The 19,629-nt window shown below is 36.3% G+C and overlaps 2 protein-coding genes across 5 annotated transcripts in view; one reads left to right on the top strand and one right to left on the bottom strand.

Annotated features, from left to right (window-relative positions):
- Positions 1 to 19,629, bottom strand: part of LOC137392871 (thioredoxin domain-containing protein 11-like) — a 43,858-nt gene that overhangs the window by 7,464 nt on the left and 16,765 nt on the right. For 2 of the 4 annotated variants that reach the window (XM_068079218.1, XM_068079224.1), the window contains exons 12-16: positions 13,438 to 13,756; positions 11,355 to 11,518; positions 10,916 to 11,028; positions 9,501 to 9,578; positions 8,979 to 9,388 (exon numbers count right to left, since the gene is read on the bottom strand). In XM_068079218.1, coding sequence (XP_067935319.1) covers positions 8,992 to 9,388; positions 9,501 to 9,578; positions 10,916 to 11,028; positions 11,355 to 11,518; positions 13,438 to 13,756 — 1,071 coding nt within the window. In that variant the 3' untranslated portion in view covers positions 8,979 to 8,991. Of the gene's footprint in view, positions 1 to 7,335; positions 7,769 to 8,978; positions 9,389 to 9,500; positions 9,579 to 10,915; positions 11,029 to 11,354; positions 11,519 to 13,437; positions 13,757 to 19,629 lie in introns of those variants that run through there. The other 2 variants (XM_068079233.1, XM_068079242.1) reach the window with 2 other exon arrangements.
- Positions 236 to 9,124, top strand: LOC137392917 (peptidyl-prolyl cis-trans isomerase Fkbp12-like). Its single transcript, XM_068079284.1, has 4 exons — positions 236 to 347; positions 1,059 to 1,106; positions 2,667 to 2,779; positions 8,692 to 9,124. Exons 1-4 carry the CDS (start codon positions 311 to 313, stop codon positions 8,818 to 8,820), a joined length of 327 nt encoding a protein of 108 aa, XP_067935385.1. The 5' UTR covers positions 236 to 310; the 3' UTR covers positions 8,821 to 9,124.

Genomic DNA, 19,629 nt, shown 5'->3' with positions numbered 1-19,629 from the left:
TATCAGTTTGTCGTCAAAAAAACTGAACTGAAATGTTTGCTACTAGAATAGATTTGTCTGCTCTTTTCGAAAATGTTTGTAGAAATGGACTCGGAAATCGTATACAAGGAATCGTACGCAGGGGAAGCTAATTACTGTAATAAAGTACATGTATAAGCGTTTTTAGCATTTAGCGTGCGTTCCTTGCCTTTACAATAAGGTTTTATTACTGTAGTTCAAATTGTATTGCAAAACGCGCCATCTTTAATTAGTTCATTCATTCATTCCGTTCAGGCGGCTTGTTGGCGGAATCGTAAGCTTGAGGAGAAAAATGGGCGTTGATGTTGCAACAACAAAGCCTGGAGATGGTAATTTGTTTTAATTATTAAATTCACGCTTATCATTAATTTTTAAATATTTGTAAAGCTCTTTATGAAGAAAGCATTTTTACAATGTTATATACAAGCAGTTCTATAACGCATGCGTAACATCATTTGTGGGCAAGTGCTTTGGTGATACAAATATCAGTGTGGTGACTTTTACAACAGTTGCCAATTGAGTTGTCAGGCTGTCACTGTAAAATTGCTACTAGCCAAGTAGTTGACCCTAAAAAGTGTAGTACGTGTGTTCTCGTACTGCAGCTACGTTTTGAACAACTCATCTAGTTAAACCTTGGATCATTCAACAGATTCTTCGGCTCTGTACAGTAGGTAGAAGTTGTATGTTAGTGCAAGAACTCGAAGTCTCGTGTTTACATTTTGTGACTAAGGTCCCTATAGCTAATCAAGCAAGCAACACGAATTTGACGACTAATCGCGATGGAACAATTTACTAGTTTCCAGCCAACTATGATAACTGGCATGTTACCATACCTGCCAACTCTCACGCATTGGGCGTGAGACTCGCGCAATCACCCCAAAGAAAAAATGAAAATGCGTGAGATTTTTGCCCCAATTTCCACAATTTTATATATACTATCATTGATACATCAATTGCCCCAAAACAAAATCTCACGCATTGCACAACTCTTGGGTTGGCCGGTCTGCATGTTACTAACCTGCCTATGCTTTTTATTGTAGGTATTACTTATGCCAAAGTGGGCCAAATGATTCAAGTTCACTACACAGGTAAGTATTAATCTATTGGCTTGAGTAGCTCGTTATATAAACATGCTGGACTATTACATGGGCAATACCCCTTTAGGCGGATTTTGAACAATGCATATCAAAATAGTCAGGTTTTCAGCGTTTTTTACTATACTGAGCTGAAGAATATGTTACAACAAAATTAATTCTATGCCATTTCTAGAGATAATGTAGGGCACACTTCTACTGGTGTATTATAGGGTTAGAAAAAATAAACATTCTTTATACCAGCCGTAATATTTTATAAAATAAACTAATTGTAAAAATCACTTTAATTGCTACACTATTTCTTAGAGGTAGAATGAGACATGAGACATCTCGAGTATCGACCTGTCTCGGATCGATCTCGTCTCGATCTAACTACAGAAATACTTCAACTTATGAGTGCCCCCACCGCACGAGAAACTTGAGATACGAGCCAGCTATTAAACAAGTTTTAGCACTAACATGTTTGAGATACGAGTACGTGAGTCAGTTGCCAAGGATGTCGGAGGTGCTTTATGAGAACAGCATCACTCTGTATTTTTCAACTACTCAGGTTATACTTTTGTACCGTGTTTTTTGTGCGCAATTTTCATCGCAGAATTAAGTGAATTAAAAGTACTGTGTGTAGACCAAAGGTTTGACAGTAAAAGGAAAGATAATGCAAAGAAAAAGCGAATGATAACAATTGATATTAAACGGAAAATTATTGAAAAATAATGCGAAATGTGTATGCGTGATTGAGCTAGCTCAGCAATATGACAGAAATACATCCACAATTATCAAACAGAAAGATTATATTCTGGGCATTTAGTTTGCAAAAGGACTACCCATAATTTCTAAACGACGCAGCGATCTTCACGACTGCTGATGAAGAGACTGCTCAGGTTGTGGATAAAAGACACACAATTGGTCGGTGACAGCGTAACTGAAACGATGCTATGTGAAAAGGCTGGTGCTATCTATCAAGACTATAATAAATAGACATTTGGACAAGTTGGCTAGTGGTCGTGCATTAACCCTTTGTGAAGACCCCTGTGTTCGTCCTAATCGCAACATATTGAAAGGATGGCAAAGGCAAACGTCCTTAGATAAGTTTCTCTTAAAACGGCCGGCTGGTCGTGAGAACAAAACAAAGGAAAAATTAGCTAACCGGCGAGAAATTTAAAACTACGAACCCTGGAGAAATGTTAATTACGTTAAGTTAAAATGAAAGTTTGCTTCTCGGTTTGCTTCTAAGTTTGTCTTTTAAGACTTTGATAAAATCCAAATTTATCAAAGTCAACTGTTGTAATGAAGGATAACATATCTCTGCCTCCCTGGCCAATGCCGGCGTTAGCTGCTATTGTATGTATTTAATTTTACATTTTAATTAATCACATTTCCTTACATTATTTTTTATTTGTTACTTTTTGAAAGCATGTGGTAAGTTAGTAGTAAATTTTCGGTTACAATAACACAGCTACGTTTATAGTATTCAATAGGGTTACGTTTGGTTTCTGCACTGATAACTCTATTGTCTTTTAGATTTTATAACCTAAATTTATATTGCTAATCTAGGCACTCTGACTGATGGTACTAAGTTCGACTCATCAAGAGATCGAGGGAAACCCTTTGAATTTACTCTAGGTGTTGGTCAAGTCATTAAAGGTTGGGATGAAGGCGTAGCAAAGGTAAAAAGCACTGAATGGCGCTGATCATTTCTGCCTATATAATTTAACATTATCTCAACATTACTTCATATATATCACAAAAATGAAAAAGTTGGCAGTGTTTTATTTTTGGTGCAGCTTATGGAAGATTGTACTTTTGCTGTTTTAATATTTGAATAAGTCTTGTCAAAGCAGCACAAAAAATTGAAGTAACAACAAACTTCGGTCATTTTTAGCATTATAAGATGTTCAAAAAAATTGGCGCTGCAAACAATGCATCCCTAACTATTTTTGTAGAATTTGTTTTTGTGATGAATATTTGTTCTAAAAAATCTCAGAACAATAGAAAACAATGCAGTAATGATGAGTCATCCATGATAGTAGCGGGTTCCTTATTATGTTGATATGCTATTATGATAGAATTAGCCTGAGACAGCTAATAATTCTATGGTGTTGCAATCAAAGTTTTTAACAAAAAAACCTAAAGACTTGAAAATGGAAAACGGACTTACCGTAAAACCTCTAATTGAATACCATGGCGCTTTAATTTTTGAACCGTTCCTCTGTGGTCGCGATCAATTGGAGGCGGAGTTCAAATAGAGGCTGGCGGTGTATTTTTCAAATGGCTTATCAGAATTGTCGGAAGATAAATTTAGCCGTATTAGGGCGAAGCAAATGTCGCCTATATTTGCCCTTTTTTCGGTGGACCGATATTAAACATTTTGAATGCAATAAATTTGCTGACTTACTTTTAACTTGTCAAAGATCTCTTAATAAATGTGCATGGAGAAACCGAGAAAGATCTCTACCGGTTGATATCTATTGCTTGCAATTCTAAATTTGAAGACATATTTTTATTTTATATCTATATTTAACATTGTTGAATAAAAGCTCATTGCACTCATTAATATGTTTGCTAGTTTGCAGCCAAAACTAGCTTTTTATGTGCAATAGAAGTGGAGTCATGAGCATCAATCCATTGTAAGCTGTGTTAAGATAGCTGCAAGGCTATCTTAACACAGCTTAGAATGGAATTAGATCTTTAATAGCCGCAAGGCTGCGATTAAAGATGTGGTTGCGTCAAATTTGAGTTGATCTTAAAAGAAAGCATTTTTTTTCTCTATCAGTTGATATGTTGTTTGTTGTGTTACGCGATCTCATTGCCAAGATATTTGAAGATTAAAATCGAAAAAATCTGATCGCGGTAAAAACGCTCAGGCCACAAAAAACGTGCCCAGACTTGCCCAAAATGATGTCACGCGTTATACAACCTGTCTCTATCTCTCGTATTCACATCGGCTATTTGCGATAAGCCTAGTCCTACGCGGCTCTATTGGCATATATCTTATTTTGTATTTGCTCATGTTGGCTAGAATAAAATTTTAAATCCAGTTACAGATGCATTATTATGAATGTTTCAAAGGCATCAAATAACGAAAATTGAAAATTTGTTCTACTTACTTTCTCCAAATGTTGTGTAAACATTTGGGTACCGACTACCAATTCTACCGGTCTACGGTAATTCTGTCAAGCTAGCTGTGTAGAATAAGGTCTTTGTATCAGCAAAGTTCCGCCGCTACCCATACTAACGATATACAGCCTCCCATAAGTCCCGCCCACCTTATGTCCGTCACCTATCCATGGGGCGGGGCTGTATATCATTGCCTACACCGACTACTAGTTTCTTACTACCGTAAGAAACTGGTAAGCAAGCCGCGTCTTTGAAAAGAATATACACAGGGATAGAGTTTTAAGGATGAGAAGTCTGCTGCAAACTGAATTTGAACTCACTTTCTCCAGTTCTGCAGACATCCATATACCATATCCAATTCACTACAATATTCTGCAAATCATGTTTTGCATTATCTTCAACAATATTATTTTATTATATAATTTTTACAAGCAAAAATATTTTCATCTCGGCATAAAGCTTTTATTAAAAATATTCATCAAGTTGTGGCCACTCACATAGTTTTAGCTGATACAATAAGACAAATTCATCTACTGCAACAAACTCAAACAAAACATCATGGTTTATGCAGCACACATTCAAGTCTCTCTTTCCCCTTTATGGCAGTTTCCACACTGACAAAGCTGCTTCGGCTGGTGGGACGACATAAACATACTGTAATCAGTAAAACAAATGCAATAAATATATGTCATTCATAGATATATCATTCTCAAGCGTATCTATTGAAAGCTTTCAAATTGGGAGTTAAATAGATTGCGAGTGTAATTTTAAAAACGAATAAACGTTTAACAAAGGCACAAATACGCCAAGCCAACGATTTGAAGCTTTGGTTCTGGAAATTAAAGATTTGCATTGATCAATCGATTTTCTTCACTTTCTACAAATGAAAAGTGAACATCTAATGTCAAATCGTAAATCTAATTTACTAGATGAAGCTGCCACAGAAAATTTAAAGCAAATGTAGCTAGGTGAACCGATAAAAAATATAAAACGATGATTAGTGATAGCAAAAAGTTATAATTTTCTTAATTAGTACATGTATTAATAAGTACTAAAATATTACCTTTAGTATATTCATCAATCCAAGCCATTGTATAGCTAGATGCTAAAGATTAAAAAGAAGCCGTCAAGAACTCACTGTACATACGTATCTCGCACGCGCAGGAAATTACTTTTTAGCCTCAAACAGGGAAATATAATCTGAATGTAAACTCAACAGGAAACGCTATAGGAGACTCAAAGTAAAAGATAAATTTACCTCCATTCTCCGATCTTCCTCCGTAGAACTTTAACTACCTGATGCCAAAAAATCTCGGAGTCACCTTCGCAGTAACTTTACAGCAAGTTTACAATTACATGTATGTTGTTCGCCAATAAAACGGGTCGAAAGAGTAATTCATTAAAGTAACGATGTTAATTAATTTAGTAAATATCGATGTCCATGCGATTTAATAATAGAGTAAAATCCCTAAATTTGAGATAACACACGTTTTACGAGTGATGATTGGCTAAGGAAGCGACTTCATATTTATCGCTCGTGGTTTCTTTTCAGATATATTGCTTGTGACGTCACGAAAGAAGCACCCGCTGGAACGTGAGCTTTTTAAAAGAGGGCCTCATTCAAACGCATATATCTCTGGACAGGGTTGGTCTACAAAGACAAAAATGGCATCAAATTGTAGCTGATGTTTTAGCCTTTTATGGGTCTTAATTTCATTAAATCGAATTTTTTGACGCAACCACATCTTTAACTAACATGCTATAAATCTGCATATTTATAAGTTATACAACAATAATCTATCAAATGGTACAAAAATATATTCATGAACAAGTGGTATAAACGAACCATACTTATATTACATGCTGAAACAAAAATTAACGTTTTTAAAACAAAAATGTTTCCATCGTTTGCTCGGATAGCTGCGTTCTGATTGTTGCTTTTGACGGAACGAACATCTTCTAGTTGTCCAATACTTTCCGCAATATCTTCTAGCCTCTACTTTTCTTCTGCACTGCTGAACTAGTCGATATTAGCGTCTAAACAATTTTTTGGCAAAGCAAAACTTTCATGTGCTGCACTTAGCACTCGTTAGCACTTAGCACTGTTTGCTCGCTAAACATAACCTTTGGTTCAAAACTTGCGAACCGGTTTTTATACCCTACAGGATGAAAATATTCATTGGTTATAAAAATTTGCGATTTCGCGAATTATTAAATTCCGTGAATAATTAATTCTATTTTCAATCACAAGGGAGAATAACTACTGCATCAAATTAAAAACTAGCTGCTAGGCTAGCTTTTAATATAAATACTAAACGTAGTTGAGTTCCAAAACATTTTTAAAATCATTGCCTGGGCTTTGAGCTAATACCATAGCCAATGCATCACATTTCTTTACAAAATTATTCAAGGTTGTCACAAGATATGCAGAATGGCGTCATCGCAAAAATAGCCGCTAGGCAGAAGTACTAAACGTAGCTGAACTGCAAAACTTCTTTAAAATCATCGCCGGGCTTCGAGTTTTATTGCCTCAAACTTTACAAAATTATTCAAGGTTTTCACAAGTTATTCGGCATGGCTTGAATCATGGCAAAATCTCTCCTAGTTTTTTTTACATTGAAATCAACTCCATCAATCTCTAATACCGAAGTTGAGGACGATTATGATTCTGATCTGGACATTATGGTATGTATTTGATTTGCAGTGCATATACGTTTTTTCATAATTAACTGCATTAGTTAATTCTTTTGTTTAAAAACTGATCGCTTTCATTAAATACTTCAGCCATTGTTTTTACACTTCCTTAACACTTACTAATATTTTTTTCTTTTTTGTGTTTACTGCAGATTGAGAATGAAACAACCTACTCCGATTATGAAAACTAGAGAAAAGTAGTAATATTCATCAAGGCAGGAATATTGGCAGAGAAGCAACCAGTCAACCTAGACCCCTTCATCGACAACAACTCCTTGATATCGCTGCAGCAAACATGATTAAATTATATATTTTACTTCATCTATAGATATATTATAATTTATTACAAACTTGAGTGTACAAATAAAACATTTCAAATACAAATAAACTTTTACAAACGATGAATGGAGTAAATATAAACAGTTTAGTCTATATGGCGGTTGTCTACAGCAGTAAAATTAAACTGATACTCATGATAAGTGAATACTAGCGTGTGATGGTGCTCTCTGACTAGTTATTTTGGTAATAGCAGCTCTATATTGCTGTCACTCCTGGGTAGATGTTAAAGGCGATTCTCTCGCTACTACATGGCTGGGAAGGAAGTTATCATCAGAAATCTCCTCGTGGCTTACTATTGCAAAGTTCTGCCGGTTGGCCAAAGATTTGTGCTCGTAAAGGCGTTTTTGTTCCATTTTTTAAAACATATATTCTCCTAGTAAGTAGCTGCGGTCACTTCTACCTCAATTTCCAGACCTCCCTGAATGATTGGTGATCTTCTAAGAATGACATATACCACCCTTGCTGTCATTGTGCTTGCGTGTATGATGAAAAATCTCTCTCTCACACTAAAACAAATAATGAAGCGGTAGGGATGGAAAAAATAAATATTGCTTTTTACCGAAGAACCAAAGTAAAATTCAACTAATTTAGTGAATGGTTTTGAAAAAACTCATTACTTACTACAAATTGTTGGTTCATCAAAGGCCTCCAAATCTATGAATATTCGTAAAAACCTCTGAACCCAGCAAAAAACTTATAGCTTAGCACGATCCACTCGTAGTTGTAAGCTAAATAGAAAACGAAACACGCAATGAGCACATGCGTAGGGTTAACTCTATTGGTAGACGTAATAGAGTTAACTCTTCATAGAGAGTGACAATTTTCAGCCGCGAATAAATTGATCCGCGAATATGCATGAAATACAATTTTCGCGAAATTTAACTCGGCGAATAAATTCATCCTGTAGGGTAATGCATTTCCTTTGAAGTATTAGGACAACGTTAAACAAGGAACTACTATTAGCCTGAGACAGTAGCTATTTCTATGGCGTTGCTTTCAAAGTTGCATCTACCATCGTAGATTTAAACTGTTTTTATATATGTACATGTATTTCGAAGTATCAGGACCGCGTTAAACAAGGAACCATTATTAGCCTGAGACAGTAATTATTTCCATAGTGTTGCTGTGAAAGTTCATTTACCATCCTAAATTTAAGCCATTTTTTATATATCGTGGACTGAGCGCAAAATTGTTGTAACTTCATATAGAACATGAGGGAAGTTACAACAATTTTGCACTCAACCCACGATATATAAAAAATGGCGATGGGAGTCTTTCCGAAGCGATGGCTAGTGTATTTTCGTCGACCTATGAGAGGCAAGTCAATTATTGTGAGATTGTTTTACTATTCAAAACTCGATTGTTACATTTTTCTCTTTACAGAAAGACGTCTAGAAGTTGTTACAGCCTTTTTGTATATCTTGTGTAGATGAGCGTTGGTGAGAGGGCAATACTCACATGCACCCCCGACTATGGTTATGGACCACAGGGCTATCCAGGAGTCATACCACCTAATGCTACTCTAACATTTGATGTTGAATTTCTTGCTATTAAGTAAGCAACCGAATCACCATTCCTGATCTATGCCTCACCAAGTATAGATGTGAGACATTACCGATACTGCCTTTATCATATGAGAACAGCATTTGAACGAGCATGATTTGGAAAGCTTTTACATTGCAATGAGAGAGAACAATCATCTTTCATGCAATTGGTACTTCGTCTATATTTAGAACATTCTACATTTCTGTGAAATCATCATAATCCTGTATAATCTCCGTTTTGAAACTGGTGAAATGAGCTTTTTTTCATGTGTTGTACTACAATATATAGTGAAATACAATTTTCTAAGATTGTGCAAAGTATGCCTGGTACTGTATAATGTTTTTATGACCATCGCATTTAATTGATGCGCATTTGAAACACTGTACAGAAAGGGATTATCTACTGAAAGCTTTCTCTCGAGTGTTATTATACGAGACCGTATGATGGGCAGCATGCTTCTAAGGCTGGAGTATGTTCCTCTGATTGTCAGCTCTATCAGGTGCTTGAGACCGCATCGGCTTACTATGTACCTTAGCAGCTGTTCCATATCATTCATTAAAGGCACTTGCTCTGCATCACCTCTGCAAATCACATACTTTAGTAATGAGCTGTGTTAGTTCAGTTAATCCATCAGGCTTTTAATAAATCAACAGTTCCTATTACTCATTAGTATGTCAAGGACTATAATCTAACCTGTAGGGAAAAATTGCGATAGCTGGTACCCGATTCACAGCATATTTCCATGGTAGTGTGTTGGAGTGAATATCCATCCTGCAAATACATAGTTCATTACATACTTATTTAGGTAGACTTCATCGACTCGATGAATGGATGCTCACTTCATTGAAATCAGGCAGCGCAATGCAAATATGCTGTTCATGGAATTCAAAAGAGATTTTAGTGTCAGTTGGATAACTACTGATGAACAACAAACAACAACTGAATGTAATTGAGAAGCTAATGTAAGCAAAAGTTGCGAGATAGTGTTTTGGATTTTAGCAAGAATTGTACATAGCCATTGAGGCTCAGACATGAACTGTAAGTGTTAAAAACTCGCAGTAAGTAAAAGATTTTCAATGTTTATCACTTGTATCCTGTTGACAAAAATAGAATTACCCTAGCGTTCAATAATATAAGAAGGTCCTGTGACAGTACACTGACCGCAAAACAACAACTTGGTGTATGTAGTTATTTTGATAGCAAACCAATAGCAATGCTTGTATTGGCTATAGCATGATAATGGCTTGAATAACAGGTTAGCTACACTAATGGCATGGTAGGCATTCTAGCTCTCATAAACTAGAAAGCTGCGGTGTTACTTATCATCGCAGCTTAATTCTCAAGAACTAATATTTGTGGGAGCTATGACAGAGTTGATCATCTATTTTAGAAAGTAATAAATAATGGATATCGCAATTCCACATGAATAAACTAAAAATTAAGGATTAACTAAAATAGAAAGAGTTGGGAGTCCAGCTTTCTTGCAAAACATTGCTTAACCTTAAATTCTGTAGAGTTATTCATATAAACCATGTCAGCTACATACTATCATGATACAAATGAAAAAGACTTGTTCCATTTTGTCGTAGTTGAACTTTGCACATATCTTCAGATTTTCTTCTAACTATGGTAGTCACTCTATCGATAGATACAATAGTCACTCCATCGATAAATACAGTAGTCACTCCATCGATAGATACAGTAGTCCCTTTATCGATAGATATGGTAGTCACTCTATCAATAGATACAGTAGTCACTCCATTCATAGATACGGTAATCACTCTATCGATAGATACGATCCTATCGATAGATACGCTAGTCTTTCTATCAATAAATACCATAGTTGCTCTATCGATAGATACATTAATCACTCTATTGATAGATATGGTAGTCACTCTATCCATAGATATGGTACTCACTCTATTGACAGATATGGTAGTCACTCTATCGATATATACAGTAGTGACCCTATTGATAGATCTTGCCGGCTCTGAGCTGCACTGATGAGGCTTCAATAGCCAAAACAGTACTGTCTGTAGCAAAGGTATAATATTGCCCCTTCTTCGGTTTTGCTTAATTATCGAATGAGTATGAACTACTTTACTCACCTATAGAATTTGATGGATGTAAACTGTGTCAAGTATTCCATAACGGAGAGAAATATGTGATTAACAGCTTTACAATGGATACACCACTTGGAATAGAAGAGCACCACAACATCCTATGAAAGCAAGAAAGAGAATGAAAGGAAACTAAAACAAGTCTTGACTATAGCTTCTAGAAGAAAAAGAAAGCAATTATGGTATAATATATATTTTATATATAATATATATATTTTGTATATAATATTTATATTCTATAGTATAAGATATATATTTTTAGAGAATAATTAGTTTTAAATATGAGCTTTACCAACAACAAAACAGCTTATCTTGTTTAAAAACTGTTTACCTTCAGTTCAACTAGCAGGTCATAAACACATCAGGCAAGTTGTTAGTAATGAATATGTATAACTCAACTCTAATGGTGGACCTTTGAATAACTTACTCTTTTCCTATTCATGTTAGACACGATTTGTTCAAACTGAACAACATTGAGGTCCCTCACAGAGATCTTATCACTGGAGTCGTTCATCGGATTAGATGTTTTTGACACAATGGAATCATATGAACGGACGATGTTGCCTGCGTTATAATCCTCCAAGAAGTTTACTAAATCACAAAACATATTCAACAAATTAAAGACCGCATTGAATCTCCAACAAATTCACATTGCTGAAAGTCATTCAATGATCGCGGGTCAACAGCTAGTTTGCTTCATACATGATCCTAAGCTAACAATGACCAGTTAATCCAGCAATAGCTCAACCCAACTGAGCCTAGTTTATCATGTTAACCAGATGGTTAGTAACTTTTGAACCAGTGATTTCAATACTCATTCAACAGTGTGCATAATCTCAGTAAGTCTCCAGTGTTTACTTAACAAGGGAGAATATGACCTTCGAACTTACACCTGAACTTACACAAAATTTTAGTAGATTTTATCAGAAAGTATCGGTATTTTTCTATCATTTGCGATTGTTGTTGATGTTTGAGGTGGTCTGACTGCCACAATGTTTCAAGATTAGAATTGTCAAAACTTGATCGCGGCTGAAACGCTCCGAAAAAAACTATGTGCAACACGACTTCACTAGCTGTTAAAGTTGATATTAGCGATTGCTTTCAAGTTGCAGCGTTACGCGTCTCTATTTTAGCAGTCTCTTTGCAACTATAGATGGCATAACTCCACTTTTGTTTGATCTCAGTGTGTAGACCGCGAGACATTTTTGTTGATTTTAACCTTGAAACATCCTGGCAGTCAGATCACATCAAACGCCAACAACAATCGCAAATGATAGAAAAATACTGATACCTTCTGAGAAGAGCTGCTAAAATTTTGTGCGAGTCCATCTCTAAGCTGAGGCATAGTAAGTTTGTCTCACAGTGTGCTTGCTGTATTGCAAAAATGAGTAATTTTTATACACTTTTCCAAACAATTATAAAATGTTTCCTTGGTAATAAGGACAAGAAGGACCTCCCAGATAAAAGAATTTTTTTCTTCCTAAACATTGCCAAAAACGGTCTCACAATACTTCCAAGTTTGACGGAGCCAATAAGAACCCATCTCAACTATACTAAATTGCTGCTCATAACCAAGCTTTTTCTCCATCAAAATGAAGTACTGAGGAAGTAGGTGTGGCCTGAAGGCCAAAAATAGAACATCTGAAACATTATGCAAGGCCTGCAATTAATATGGAACAGATTGTGATTGTCAGAAAGTACATCATTGTAAAGTTCCAGGGCTAAGTTAGTACATTTGCAGTTTGCGAGCTCAGTCACTTCAACCTCCTAACTGCAATAGGCTCAAGCACACGGAGAACCATGGAGTGAATCCACCTATGTGGAGGCTGCAACTAACACTAGCAGTGGATGCTTGCGCATTCTCATACATTAGGAGCGCCTGATATTCACACCACCCAGTATATTAAGATAGGCGGGCTAATTGCAACTGAAAGCTAGTATTTTTCGACTAGCTCATAAGAATTTTTGAAAGATAAATTTAACCTTTTCACGGGAAAAGTGATGCTAATTTTGCCTTTATTTTGCACTCTCCTTCGGGCAAAGTGACATTAATGCTGTCGGCCTAAGGATGTTTGGTAAAATTTGATTTTTGCAAACCTTTAGAAAAATCGTTAACGAAAATATCTTGCCGATGATAGTTATAACGACGCCTAAGAACAACCGTCTTGGTAGCCGTTGGGCAAAAACTGTTCGAGTTAATGATGTTGAGGTCGTTATTGAAAGCAATTTATCATTGCGTGGGCACGGACCGAATAAATCCGTTCGAGTTAACCATGTGTTCGAGCTATCCGAAAGCGAGTTATCCGAGTTTGACTGTACATGTATATAAATCTCAAAGTTTGTGTGTGTACTTCAGTTTGTCCAGCTATAAACTTAAAAATATTAGAGTGAAGAATCCATATCGCCGAAGATTTGATCTCGGAACCTCCCATTCGCTAAGCGAATACCTTACCAATTAAGCTACGTTATGTTAGACCAGATAGCCAAAGGCTGACATATGTTCATATTACCTATGTTAGTGCGATTAAAGCTGCCTTTCATGAGGTAGTATGACTCATCAGAGAGATCAACGAGCGCTAGATGACTCGTAGAAAGGCCCATGGAACCAATTCCAAATCTATTGGCAAGGTCTGTATAGAGGTGGCTGTCCATAGCGAGGAAGTTAGGGGTAGCATTGTGTTTACACACGTAGCTCTCTGTAGACAGTCGCATTGTATCATTAAAATGAGGCTGAGTGAATCCGCTGTTAGCTGGTGAACAATGCCGATGCTTTCTTACATAATCATCAGTAAAATGTCTCCCGTCATGGCTCACCCGGGAACAGCATACCTGCAATATTAACAAGTACAAAATTCAAGTAAAAAAATGCAAACTAGTACCTATGTATGTAGTGCCTATTCTGGTTCAGTGTATGGTATTACAGTAATTTACAAACCAAGAGAGCAGTTAATACGTTCTTCTAATGATAGTTATAAATTGGGGAAAATTGTTAGCAGTATGAAGAGAATAACTTAAAGGTAGACTTGCAACAAAATTCACATTACAGTTATTTGGTATCAAAAGATTCACCATGTCTTACTCTGTTGTGTTGTAAGTGCCAAATATGTGGAAATGTGATTACAAGCTCTAAAGAGATTGAGCTCTAAAGAGATTGGATCTACAAGCGGCCGTAGATTGGAATCTCTTTATTTCGATGACGTAACCACAAAATTTGGTTATCGTCTTGTCACGTATGTTCTCACGTGAATTGAAAGGCCCATACAAAGCTCAATACAAAACTTATCGCAGTACTAGTTTATGACAAACACTTCGGGTTTCACCGAAGACCCCGTATCAAATATAGATGCTCGCTACTTTACAGTTTTGTTTCGGCATTATTCAATCGTCAAGTCCTTTTCTGATCATGTGACCCAATATTTCGCAAATAATTTTTGCAGCACTTTTCGATTATTACAGGTGACCAACAGGCTCGTCATGATTATCAGACAATGATATGTACTTCTTCGAGCTAAGGTTAAAAGTTTAACGATTTTTTACGGTAAGTTATAAGATATCAGTGCTAAAAGTGACAGCATTACGATGACGATAAAACAGACGCGTAAGAACAATAGACATAGTTTTATTGAATGCATGAAGTATATTTGTGAAAATATTTCGACGAATAAGGTTGCAAGAAAGTGCAAACAGAAACCATTTCTCACAACTACATCACATTTGAGCCGTTTTGGAAACAGAATCCAAACTACGGCGGTCTCGTGTGGCTGCGATTTTCTGTTCGTTTTTGAGCTTTTAAGAGCTTGTAATCACCTTTCCACAGATTTTGCACCTACAACACAACAGAGTAAGACATGGTGAATCTTTTCATATCAAATAACGGTAATGTGAATTTCGTTGCAAGTCAACCTTTAAAGACAAATGTCTTAGCAGACTGTTTCGCCTGCCTGTTTACATTTAAAAATGGCCAAGCAAAGAAAAATAAATATAAAAGAAACATCTCAGACAAGTATCCTCCACCTGTGAAGGCATGGTAGTACACAGGGTTCCTATCAACACATTAACTGCTTTCTTACAACACATTCCAGCGCAATTGATCATGTTTATCATTGACGTCATTGCTTTGAGGAATGGTCGATAGACAGGCACAACTGCTCCCAGTGTACTTATCGCTTCAACAATTTTTCTTCTATGTGCCATAGTATCTTAATTAACTATATATTTCAAACTTCCCTTTTTTCCTCGCAAGTAATGTTCTCGAGTCCTGCTTTCTTTACCTTTTGGTCATCACCTCAAAATATTTGGTTAGTTTGACAAGAGCCCAAAAAAGCTTAGGACAATTAGTTTATTTTGTCTCATTTGAGGTTTCTGACAAGTTTAGTGACTGATGAAAACTGTTCCTTATGCAGTTCTTTACAGACTACTGCTGTGACAGATATTATATATCTCAGGAGTGCTTGATGCTTAGATCCATTCACTGACCCATATACATCAAGCATTCTTTATCGCTAATGATTTCTAATAAGATATTTGTGTATCTATTGGCCTGTTTGGTCAACGTTGCCCATCCTGGACTGTGAGGGTACTAGCATGCTCAAAGTAGTCATTAGACTGCAATTAGTCCATCACCTAAATGCTCAGGAAGGTCAGCAACATCTGATACTGGTCAATAATAGACATGATTAACAGTCTTGGCAGCCAATGAAGCCCTGAGAGATGCTGGTATTGCTGCAACTTCGCTATTATAGTCATGTCTAGTTCCATAGACTGAGTCTGCATGTTCTCATTCTCTGGTCTTCTTCAGGAGCACCTTGTGCCCCTTTTGAGCACCCTTCTATCACTCTTTTTGGCATGGTAAAATCAAAGGGAATTAGATTTTAAGCCTCGAAAGCATCCCATATTACTGTCACTTCGTAGTGCTGCCAGCTTCCATCATTTTCAAATCATTTATAAGTGTTGCAACATACCTGGTGACTGCGCTGTACAGGCCGTTATCTCGGTCACCTGGTTCATAGTGTTCACCTTGCATAGTAGGGCCTGCTACGTAGATGTAATTCCTTTAGTTAGTAATGGACTTGAGACTTATTTCAGCTTTGATAAGGAATCCACTTTTTCATGTGTCCTAGTATTTGCACACTCTTACAGCCTTTTAGCGGCAGTGAGAAACTTTATAGTATCAGCTTCCACAGTGTTTTTTGCTATTCAGGATCACCCGTCTATGTGTCAATCCCAAATCTTATTTCAATTACTTGCTGTCAGCTCAAGTAAGTTGCATCAATGAGTTAAGTACCTTTCTTTCATTACGAAGCTTGAGGTCAGACTAGTAGAGGTGGTTACATATTACACCTGTATTGGACTAATACTCATACACTTTGTTTCCATGCTTCTAATGGGTTCGGATTCCCAACCTACCATTTCAACAATTTAGTGTTGCACTACAGACATTTCCAAGATTCGCTGTGTATCCCTCAAAACAAAACTTGTTGAAGTAGACTCGCTTTATCACGGCAAATGCCTTTGCACAAATTTAGAGAAGCTAAATGAAGCAAAATGGCGTCAAATACGTTCGGATTTTGCCATTTCTACGACTCGGAGAAACACAATGATGCTAGGTCTCATCGGTTAGGTTACTTCGAAAGCTAGGATGCATACAAAAGCCGTGATAAAGCCCATCACGAGGACATACTCTACACTTGATGCGGACATATTCTGCTATTTATTCCTCGGTTTGCCTTCAACAAGGCTAAAAAAAACTACAGTTATTATCAGACTCTACTGAATGATGTTGTAGCTTCATTACCTTAAAAGACCTGGTGAAATGTAGATTCATAAAATGGATCTCAACATAGTCTTGCAAATAAATTAGCTATACTCTTACATACTTACATACGTACTTATATCCTACTTGTCAACAAGAACAGTATTTTAGTAATTGAATGCTACATCAGACATCTGATCAGAAGGACCAGCCTTCTGAGAGCACTTATTTGACAGCATTCTACCGGGAGTGAGGCTCGCTAAATGTAAAGAAGAGGTAAAACACGTAAGATCTACCGCATTGTAATCTATGGTAGCCTATCATTGGTTTACATGCTCGTGCAGACGCAAAAGCTAAATGTTAAATTAAAATTTAAGGTACTTTTTAAAAGTTTACACTTATTTTTAAAAACGCTAATGAAAAACAGAAAAAGAGAAATGGTGAAAAGGTACAGTGCAGTGGAGGATTGAATGGGAGATTTGTTTTGCCTTCAGAACATAATCCCATCGTTAAGTGATTACTACCTATTGTCCTAGAATGCTTATTGATGCTTATAATGCTTGAGAAGAGGAAAGAGCTTGACAAGAGCTCAATACATTTTCGAATTGTATTTGTGAAAGTAGGTCTGATTATGGATCTTGAAAAGGCATGAAAATACTGAGCTCAATTCTGCCCGGTGCTGAGAAAAGATGAGGTAATACAAGTAGATGTTTTATATGAATATCAATTTATAGTAATACACTACACGTATTATCATAGAAACGACTTGTGAATGTATGATTGTTGTATTTTTAAACGGAACCAACAACTAGCGCATATATCATAGCCAGAAATTTTTCGTTTTACAAGTTAAAAATTGAACTATGACATAGATATGCGATTATTTATACTCAACATTCACCAATGCTACGCCGCCCAATGCCATGATAAAACAACATTATTTTATTGACTACCTTCATTGCGGAAAAGATTGACCAAATATGCACATGAGTAAATTGGTTCATGTGTTGATTCCCGGTTAGGCTGTTAATCTGATATCTCACACGACCCTGGTAGAGGATACTCCCTAAACAAGGTATGACATGAAATATTCACTAACTGCAGTAGCTTTTTCACAAATTGTAAAACAATTTTATATTTGCTTCCCAGGTGTGCCCTTTATATGAGTACATTTGATTACCTGTACTGCTCCCTACACAATACTTCATATGAGCATAGGAAGCCAAAAAATTAAAAAAAACAAGCAATTTTCATATTTCTAGTAGTACTATTTCCTACAGCTAAAAATAGAAAATTTAACATATTTTGCTTTTCCGAAATATGAACTTTAACTAGTCTATATATATGGATGTGAGTGTCTGTCGTTGCTCGCCTGTCCAGTAATAGCGATAAAGTTTTAGTAAGAAAAAATCCGTGTCACTGGGGATTTGAACTAGCGACATTCAAATTGCCAGTCAGTCAACACACAAGAAATGTAACCACTAGGCTGAAATGTTTTGACAATTTTTCACTCTTTATCTATCGTTATCACAATTGCAGGTTATTAACTATATATGTACTTTTTATTATGAATTAATAATACCTTTTACGTTTGTTTATATTTTGGAATTTTTCTAAAAGCCATTACAAAGTTCATTACCTACTTTTTTAATTTGTAATTTTTAAATGTGCTGTTTCAATTTCAAATGTGCTGTTGTACAAGGTTTCTCCAAGGGCAATAGCTAAATCTACAACGTACAAAAACAAAGTACCCCCACGCGCTTCATTGCTATACATTTGTACCAATATTGAGAGGTACCACATAGACCTATTAACTATACTGTATAGTTAATAGGTCTATGACTCTAGGTGCCAATTACAGAACGAGTTTGCTGATGAATTCAAGAAAACGGTTGAAAAACTTACAAAAATGGCAAGCGATAGTTTCAAGATTTGAAAGTTTGTTCGGCAATGAATTTAAAGGTTAACTGACAGCAGATATGTTTATTGCATTAACAGCATAACAGATAGCATTACAGATTGACGTTTCAATAATGTTTTTGTGTAGTTTCGACCAAATATCGGATGGAAACAGCTGTAACACTAGTTTCAGCTCTTCCCACATGATCATTCTAGACCACTATTGGCAAACAAAAATAAGTGAACCATTTCAGATTTGGTAAAACAATGAAGAGTTATTTGGCTACAGGACCCATATAATACTCTGCCACCATTTATGTATCGAGATGGGCATCACGTGGAGAGAGCTTCTGCAGACTTTGGGAAGAAAGACCATAAACTGATTCAGTCTTAGTTTAAAACTGGTAATATAAAAAGTGGGAGCCTGCAAATTTGTGGTCAGGATAACTTCTTCTAGAGTGGCTGCAAAAATATACCACTAGAAATAGCCACAGCGGAGGACAAAGATGTTCTATTTTCTCAGAACAACCCCCATAACAACCAGAGCTGAATTAATCGGTGCCAAAAATTTTCCGGATCATTTTTTAAAAAGCTGCAAAAGGAAGCAGCCAGCCTTAAATAGACCCCTCTAAACAATAGGGCAGCAAGTAAAATTATTCAAACTAAAATTAGCTGAAATCTGTTAGGAGAGAGAAGAGTCAGGGATTGAGAGTGCTGCTCCATCTCGATCTCAAGAGGGTCTCAAGAACTTGTGGACAAGAAGGTTCACTGAAGCATTCCTAGTCAGTGATTGACTGGTTTCACTGAAGCAGCTTTAACGCCACCATATTGCTGGAAGGCTGGAACACCTTCAGGCATTTCTGGTGGGGCTAGATGAGCCAAAAGAGATAGCCAACAAGAATAGAATGAATGAGACAGGCGGGTGGGCCAAGAATAGATTTAGTAATATCAAAATTGGTTCTCAAATTCTTGACTTAAAAACTGAACCAAAGTTCTTTTATGCAGATGAAGACAATTGTGGAATTATTGAATATTGTAGTTTAACTACATT

The sequence above is a fragment of the Watersipora subatra genome, chromosome 1 (assembly GCF_963576615.1).
Source record: "Watersipora subatra chromosome 1, tzWatSuba1.1, whole genome shotgun sequence".
Taxonomy (NCBI): domain Eukaryota; kingdom Metazoa; phylum Bryozoa; class Gymnolaemata; order Cheilostomatida; family Watersiporidae; genus Watersipora; species Watersipora subatra.
Note: the sequence above shows the minus strand (reverse complement) of the source record. Positions and strands in the feature narration are given on the sequence as shown.

Bases quoted from the DNA above. Each gene is read 5' to 3' on its own strand.
- LOC137392917 (XM_068079284.1), top strand. From the start codon at position 311: ATGGGCGTTGATGTTGCAACAACAAAGCCTGGAGATG. The intron at 348-1,058 runs GTAATTTGTTTT...TTTTTATTGTAG, and splicing joins AACAACAAAGCCTGGAGATG to GTATTACTTATGCCAAAGTG. The intron at 1,107-2,666 runs GTAAGTATTAAT...TTGCTAATCTAG, and splicing joins GATTCAAGTTCACTACACAG to GCACTCTGACTGATGGTACT.